The sequence below is a fragment of the Malaclemys terrapin genome, chromosome 3 (genome assembly GCF_027887155.1).
Source record: "Malaclemys terrapin pileata isolate rMalTer1 chromosome 3, rMalTer1.hap1, whole genome shotgun sequence".
NCBI classification, from domain to species: domain Eukaryota; kingdom Metazoa; phylum Chordata; order Testudines; family Emydidae; genus Malaclemys; species Malaclemys terrapin.
Genome location: NC_071507.1, coordinates 100020207 through 100029129, shown reverse-complemented (window position 1 = coordinate 100029129; position 8923 = coordinate 100020207). Strand labels below are relative to the sequence as shown.

General features: G+C 39.6%; 1 protein-coding gene across 1 annotated transcript in view; it reads left to right on the top strand.

Annotated features, from left to right (window-relative positions):
• Positions 1-291: 291 nt before the first annotated feature.
• GRM1 (glutamate metabotropic receptor 1) overlaps positions 292-8923 on the top strand; it is a 264393-nt gene continuing 255761 nt past the window's right edge. The window contains exons 1-2 of the mRNA XM_054024486.1: positions 292-374; positions 1696-2581. Of these exons, the coding sequence (XP_053880461.1) occupies positions 1819-2581 (763 nt within the window). The 5' untranslated portion in view covers positions 292-374; positions 1696-1818. The remainder of the gene's footprint in view (positions 375-1695; positions 2582-8923) is intronic.

Genomic DNA, 8923 nt, shown 5'->3' with positions numbered 1-8923 from the left:
CCCTCAGCATCATACTCTGTTTTTATTTGTTTATGTGACAAGGAGGTAATGAATTACGGTAGCTGAAAGTCAGACAAAACACAACCCTCCAGCAAGGCTGTTTTCTGGGTTATATTTCTTTTCTTGATAACCAGACAATAGCTAAAGAAATTAAGGAGGGGGAGAAATGACTGATCTTTATGTATGAGATAATGGATGAGCCTTGAATGACCTGTTTTTTTTTTCTTGCGGTAAAACAGTGTTGAAGAAAGAGGGCACTAGCGTACAGCCCATATCCTCCCATCTGACTGTATTAATGCTAAAGCTCATGTTCGCAGGAGAACTGCCAATGACTGCTTTGACCAAGGAAGGAGCGAACTGTCTCACTGATTCAGGTACGTCTCAAGTTTAATACTACAAATAAACCAAGATTTAAGGTATAGCGCTGCAGATAAAAGATCCAGACAAAAGACACTCAGGCGACACATTCCAGGTCTGTCTGGCTTTCGGGCCAGTTTGAGACGCCTCTTGTGTGTGGCCGTAGGATCAGGAGGAAGATTCGGGACTGGTGGCTCCTCAGAGCATCTTCCCCCCACTCGTTCTCCCCCGCGCCCCTCTCTCCATCCTTCAGGAAAGGGGGAGAGACCCGAGGGGCGAAGCCCTGGCTCGCTGCTCCCTCCTTCCGGACCTGATCCTGGCATGAGAAGCCATTCGGGAAGGATGGGCTGCTGCAAGTGGGGGGTTTGTCTGTCTGTGTGTTGGGGGGAGGGGTTGTGACAGCGTGCGAGATCTTGGCTGCGGTAGCAGCCACAAAGACAGAGACGCGGAGAAGTTTAGGGGGAAGCCGAGTCGCCCTGGCAGGAGGTAAAGGGACAGGGCGGGTGGTAGGGGCGTCTGGCTCTCCTGTGCGCTGTCCTGGGTGATGAAAACAGAGCCACCCTCGCCTTGCAACGGGGAGCCCAAGCCCAGCTCAGCAAGTCAGTCCTCCTGACTTCCCTCTCGGCACCCGATCACCTTTAAACCGCATTAAACTACTTCAACTAGAACCGCCTGGCTCCACACCTCTGGGTGCCCAAAGTCTGCAGGCAAGGCAGGCGTGCCAAGAAAGCACATCACTACTTTATCTGTGGTTGCCTTAGTAACTAATACTGTATGTATTTCCCCCGGCTTTCATATTTGTGTCTCTTGTTGAATTTTCCCCTTAAACCCAGAAAAGTTAATCTAAGCTGTAATGGGTTTATTTTTCTCTCTCCTCTGACCTTTAAATGACATTTTCCTTCACTGGAAAGGCGTATTTCTCTCTCTCTTTCTTTTTTTTGAAAGTGGATTCTTCACATCCAAATTATGTTTTTAAATGATAATGAGTGAAGTAAACCCGCCCCCTCCTTTCTGATATGGCGACCACTGAGGCAATGATAAGATTTTTATCTGAATAATTGGCTTACAAAAGTTTTAAAACTTGTCTGCTATTCTATCATTAGTTTAAAAGGTACAGGCAGCAACCTCCTTGTCTTAAACACATCTGTGTATACACACGTGTGTCTATGTATATATTTTTCCTTGAAATTTATATTTGAGAACCTCTTCTGATTTGCACACTTACAGAAATATTTATTTCTCTAAACCCTTTTAAGATAAAACTGATTTTTATTTATTGTTGCCCTGACACACCTTTCTCTAACATATGTGTGTTATTCCTTCTTCCTATGTCAACAGGATACAGTTCAGTACTACGATGACTCCTTTTGCACCTGAGAGCCATTTGTTTAAGGCTATGCTGTAATGGGATTTAGAGCCACTTGACAAGTGACGGGTGAGAGACTGGTATTTCCTTCAACCATGTGCAGACAGGAGGAGCCCATGAATTTTGTAACCTGCATTTGGATGACATCCTGTAACAAAATGATTGGAGTGGTGCTGGTCTTTTTCCCTGCTATCTTCCTGGAGATGGATATTCTTCCCAAAAACACTGGCAGGAAGATGCTGCTGTCGGGAGCTTCCTCGCAGCGATCGGTAGCCAGAATGGACGGAGATGTCATTATAGGTGCCCTCTTCTCAGTCCATCACCAACCGCCGGCCGAGAAAGTGCCAGAGAGGAAGTGTGGGGAGATCAGAGAGCAATATGGCATCCAGAGAGTTGAAGCTATGTTTCACACTTTGGATAAAATTAACTCAGACCCAGTCCTGCTGCCCAACATCACACTGGGCAGTGAAATCAGAGATTCCTGCTGGCACTCTTCAGTAGCACTCGAGCAGAGCATTGAGTTTATAAGAGACTCCCTGATCTCCATACGAGATGAGAAAGACGGGATCAGTCGATGTGTGCCTGACTCCCTACCCCAACATCAGAGCAGGACCAAAAAACCCATTGCTGGGGTGATTGGTCCAGGCTCCAGTTCGGTTGCTATCCAAGTTCAAAACCTGCTCCAGCTCTTTGACATCCCTCAGATCGCTTATTCTGCAACGAGCATCGACCTGAGCGACAAAACTTTATACAAATACTTCCTGAGGGTGGTCCCTTCTGACACTCTGCAAGCCAGGGCCATGCTTGACATAGTCAAACGCTACAACTGGACCTATGTATCCGCAGTCCATACAGAAGGTAAGTATGGAAAAGCAACGCACTTGGAATCAGGCTAGTCGATTTTCCTTCCCACCCCTTTTAGCCGCTCTTTCCCCCATACCCAGAGAGCCAGCCATGAGCTTCTGGTGGCAAGCTGTAATACCACTGCATGGTGTGCTACACGGGTTTGTCATTTTCGTGGTTCTCTTGCACCAGCAGCGACTATCTAATTGACTAATGTAGAGGAGTGCTTTCCACTAAGGAGAGACTGAGCCCTTGACTATAAATTTGAACAATTAGACAATTTGTTTGCATTGTTTCCCTGGGCAAGTCAACTGCACCCCAGGGACACCAACAACAATTGTTTTTTATTAGTAACCTAGCTTGCTTGAAAAAATAAATGGAAAATAATGCAGTCTCTCCTCCCCTCCTCTCTCCTCCCCCCCAGTCAACCACTGTGGGATCTGAACAGTGTTTCTCTCATCCAGGGAAGTTAGCTGTGAACAAACTGTTAGATAGTGTCCCAACTTGTGTTCAAGTGACAGCTGGATGTGGTTAAGTATAAGACCTTATTTAACTTCGGAAGAAAAGCACTGGCAAAATTAGACATACCCAAGACTTTTAGGTTTGATCCTGTTCCTTTACTTCTCATACAGGGAAAGATTTCTCCTTCTTCTTGCAATTTAGACTGGTCACTCATTTCGAATTCAAAAGGTAATTGATGTGAGAATCTAGAGCTGAAGTTAATAATGGTATAAAAATCATTCCTAAAGAGTGACTGCCAGTTCTGTAATGAAGTGAACAGATTTTTATACCTCAAATCCTGTAGTGTTGCTTAGTTTTTATTCAGGCAGAACAGTCACTGATGTCAATGAGAGTTTTACCTGAGTGAGAACTGAGTCAAAATTGAACAAGTACTCCAGGATTTGGCATTATATCTGTTCTGTATTAATACTATAAATTAATTTCTGGGACTAAAGACATAGAGGACTGAATCCTAAAGCCATTGCTCTGATATATTTTACAGAAATGTTTTGTAATGAAGTAAGTATATAGAAGTCCATGCTATTTGACAGGCACATAGTTCTAATATTCAGTAAAGTGTTACTATTATATGAACAGAAGTACAAATCTTACTATATAGAGACAATTTGTATTCAACAAGTTTAATTAACTTTAAACTAGTAAGTGAAGGAATTATAAGATCACACTATTTAAAACTGGAAGCACTGGTTTATAGATAGACCATTGTTTTTGTCAATTACAACCAAATTTATATTAGCAGCTAAATTGTACAAAAGAAAGCCCTTTCAATACAATATTGTGACATTTCTATAGTCCAATCATGCTGCTGAACACCAATTTTTTACATAGTAAATTACAAACCTGATTTTTTTTTTCATTGCAGCACACAGGTAAATACATTTATCCAAGTAAATCCATATGAAAATCTGATTTATGATTCCCTTTAAATTAATGAACTAAATATGCAACTTTGTACTCAGAGATCTGGCTAGACGTAAACACTTGAAAACATATATTGCCATCATGAAAGAAAGAAATCATCAATAAGACTTGCAAATGTCACATTCAAAGGTGAATTGGATTAACCTGGACATATGAAACATGAAAGTGCTGCAATTCTGAAAAATGTTAGAGCCGGGAACAATGACCTGACATTTGCAGTTCATTTTGTGCCCTGTCACAGATGAAAAAAACAAATTGATGTACAGGGTGGAACCTGAGATACTAAAATTCTTGGCTGCTAGTAGATATGATTATATTTTGTGACAGATCAGAGTGAAAATACATAGTAAGGGGCAGCTCCTCATCTGGTGTAAGTGGTCATAGCTCCATTGACTTCAGTGGAGCTACACCAGTTTACACCATTTGTGGATCTGCCCCTCAGGGATTTATTCTACTTCTATATGCATATGTAACACCCATTAACATTAATGGGAGTTATCATCCCTCTTGGGAAAGATAAATAGATTTTCTTTTTAAATCATGATATAGTTGACTTTTCAGGATAGCAATTTCACTCATTACATGTGAGAACTTTTAATTAGCTATCACTTTTTAAAATACCTTATTGACTGACAAGAAGTGTTTCTTGCAGGATATTTTTCTGATACACAAGGTGATACTTTTGGAAATATTGAACTAATTCTGTTTCACAATGTGATACATTCTTCTACAGTATCAAGTGATCATTTTTCAGATTACTCAGCTTTCATTACTCCCTTTTGCGCATGTGCTCACACACACACACACACACACACAGCCTCTAAAGATTGTCTCTAAATCCAATTAAATTATAAATTATACTTAGTAGCACTAGTACATATTTGTTGAGCTCTTTTCCAGAAGAACTATAGAATACCAATTTATAAAGTATGAAAATCCTCCCTCCCTCACCGTTTTAAGGTGAAATTACAGGAACAGTGTTGCCTTTACTTCTCTACAGTTTAAAATCCTATGCATTAACTGAGATCTAGATTATGAGAACGCTTCCCTCTTCCCCTTCCCAATGCCTGTGGCATGCAAAGCACCTTCCTACTTTGCATAAACAACACAAGGGCCACTCTCAGCACCAGCCCCTGTGAACATGGGCTTCTTCAGATTTGCTTCCACACCAGCTCACAGAGCAGGGCTGGTGCACCAGAATCTATATCATCCTTGCAGTACATACCACATACGCAACTCCTATGCACACCATGCTTGGGGAAGATTGTGGGTTGTAGCATTGCGGCTTGGCACCACCCTCTACATAGGACTCTGAAAAGTGTACACATTTCTTACAAAATGCACAGGCAGTATCAGTGAAAACTTCCATCATACAGACTTTCCAAAGAGCTTCAGACCTGGGTGGACCACCCCTGGGAGTAGGACAACTGTTCCCTTCCCACATGAAATCAATCTTTGCCCCCCCCCCCCCCCCCATGCCTCAGATCATTGTAGACACCTGCCCACAAGGAAATGAAATGAGATCACCAGTTCATTTGACATAACCACTAAGCAGCTGTCAGATAGCAGTGTTCTTCAGGCAGTACTGACCTCATCTGGATTCAAATAGGTAACCTAGAAATTAGAGTCTCCATAGTCCTTCTCTGATACTCAAAGCCATTCCTGTTCTCTTTCAGTGTCACCTTCAGACATAGTTGCCCCCAGAACAGTTCAGAGCAAACAAACAATATCACTATGTACAGATTATTCTATCTTTTAATAATGATCAATTAATTGCACACACAGAAATTTGTTGACTATATAAAATGGCTTCTAATTAGTTTATCACATCTGGTATATAGTGACAATGAGGACAGACAAAGAGATCCAGTTTGTAGTAGATTGTCTTTTTGGTAGTCCATGAAAGCATATTCTTCTGTTCATTGAACACATAGAGGTTTATTCTCCATCAGGACATATGCAACTATTGTTAGTGATAATGGCATTTACCTGCATAAAATCCCTGCACATTGATGAGAGATAGAACTCTTGAAGATATGGAATATCTGTCTTTTGCAACATTGTTTTCAGGAATACATAAATATTGTGCTAAGGTACAAATTACTATAATGTTAGTTCCAACACTTTATTTTCAAAGGTGTATATAATTCCACTGGAAAAAAATCATTGTAGACTAAAACTGACACATAAAGGTCGCCAGGCAAGAAAAGGGCAAGTCATTTTGCTTGATTATGTGTCTCAAATGAACACAGTGGCACATCAGGAAAGTGCATTATTTTCAGCACATCTGCCTAGGCAAATTTGTATGGCCATATAATAGCTGCAAGACATTTTCTAGGCTATTGTTTTTTTCAAGGAACCTTCAAAGAGTATTCAATGTGCAGGATTTTTTTTTAATGTGCACATGCATCCTCTCAGCTTTTAGGGCTGATTCGGAAAAGCATTTCTGTTCAGAAAAGTACTTAAGTACATGCTTAACTCTAAGTACCCACAGGTCAAGAAGGATGTTTGGTAAATTGGAGATGGTTCAGAGAAGGTACCGCAAAAATGATTAAAGGACTGGACAATATGCCTTAAAGTGAGAGACTCACAGAGCTCAATATATTTAGCTTAACCAAGAGAAGGCTAAGGGATAACATGATAACAGTCTTTAGGTACCTACATGGGAAGCAGAGATTTGATCATAAAGGGCTCTTCAATCTAAAGGGGAAAAAAGTATAAAAGGCCTAACGGCTGAAAGTTGAAGTTAGACAAATTTACACTGGAAATAAGGCACACATTTTTAACCATAAGGATAATTAATGATTTGGAACAATTTACCAAGGATTGTGCTGGATTCTTCCTCGAACAGTTCTTCTAAAGCAATATTTTTCAACTCAGACTTTCAACGTAGACTATGTCTCAGATTTCCAAAAGGGGCCCGCAGCTTCATTTGAAATTTTTTAGGGGTCCACAAATGCAAAAAGGTTGAAAGCCACTGTTCTAGAAGTATGCTGTAGTTCAAACAGGAATTCATTCAGGGAGGTTCTATGGTCTGTGTTATACAGAAGGTCAGACTAGATGATCACAGTGGTCCCTTTCAGCTTTATAATCTATGAATAAGGCTCAACATTAACTAATGAAATATTTGGCATGATTATAAAGATTTTTTAGTTCAGAGTACAGGATGTGGACTTTATCTTCATTTCTACTTTTTGTTTGTTTTTGCTTTGTGGCCATAACTGTTACATATTCTCCACAGTAGTGATTCACAAGAAACTCAAACATACAACCACTTACTAGTAAAAGGATGGAAGCTGTATAACCTTGGACATGTCAAAGGGAAACATTCTTTTGGCAATACTGTATAATAAGCTTGAGAGTAGAGAACTCATCATGATAGTTTGTATGGGCTAGAACAGTGACTCTCAACCTTTCCAGACTATTGTACCCCTTTCAGGAGTCTGATTTGTCTTGTATATTCCCAAGATTCACCTCACTTAAAACCTGCTTGCTTACAAAATCAGACATAAAAATACAGAGGTGGCACAGCACACTATTACTGAAAAATTGCTGACTCTCATTTTTACCGTATAATTATAAAATAAATCAATTGTAATAAAAATATTGTGCTTACATTTCAGTGCATAGTATATAGAACAGTATGTAAACAAATCAGTGTCTGTATGAAATTTTAGTTTGTACTGACTTCGCTAGTACTTTTTATGCAGCCTGTTGTAAAACTAGGCAAATATCTAGAGGAGTTGATGTACCCCCTGGAAAACCTCTGTGTACCCCCAAGGGTACGCATACCCCTGGTTGAGAATCACTGGGCTATAAAATAGCTTTCAGTTTAAAGATATTGCACTGTTTGGGGTGATGGGTCAAGAAGCACTGCTAGATCTTTGTACGTCATAAAGAAATACTTCATTTCTGTTAAATGCACAAGGGCAGTAAATTATGGAAATGGACAATGGAATTTGTTAAACCAAAAATATGATACATTTAAACATTGTGTTATTCAAAAATTATTCAGAAACTATTCTTGATTTCTGTGAATATACCCATTGGACCAACTGTTTTGCTGGTGCAAATTGGCACAGTTCCAATGGCAATGCACCAGTTGGCAGCAGCAGAGAATTTAGCCCTACGTTTTAAGTATTCACCAAATAGTTTGGATTAATAATGTTCAGACTATGGGTTGTTCTCAAACTGTTCCCTTGAGCTATTTATTTACTATTCACAGTGTAACTGATCACATGGTATGTTTGGAGGAGTGCCACATTTTTAACATGAGAATGATGGATTCGTAATAGTGAATAGCAATTCCAATACAAATTAATTAAATTTTCAGAATTCACAAACATATTCATGAGTACAATTCAGTGGTTATAAGAACATTTGCAAACAATGAATAGTAGGGCCTAATAAAGAGCAGTGATTTGTACTGAGATGTTTATTCACAAATATATTCACCAAGCTATTTCTTCACTATTCAGATAGCTTTATAAACCTCATGTGGGATCTCTGAAGTATGGTGTTATGGGGGAGAAGCAGAGAAATTGAATGTATATTTTATCAAAACCAAATTTAGTGTAAGGACAGAGACAAATGGAAAATCAAGTGGTGATTGGAATTTTCTCTGCATTGGCCTCACTAATTATATTTATAAGAAAGTGGTGAGAAAATCATTTACATTGATTGATATTGACAAAAAAATCTTGCTTATGACAAATACAGTAGAGAAATTATTCAAGAAAACTTCCTTCTTGAAAATATATTGCCTTATAGTGTTATTAAATTCACCAAGAATCAAGCTTTTCAGCTGCACAAGTCGCCTCATGAGTTATATCAGTTCAAAAGACTCATCTAACTTCCACACCTGCCATTTCAGCAATATTCCTAGGTTTCACATTTATGAGTTGGCACACTGGG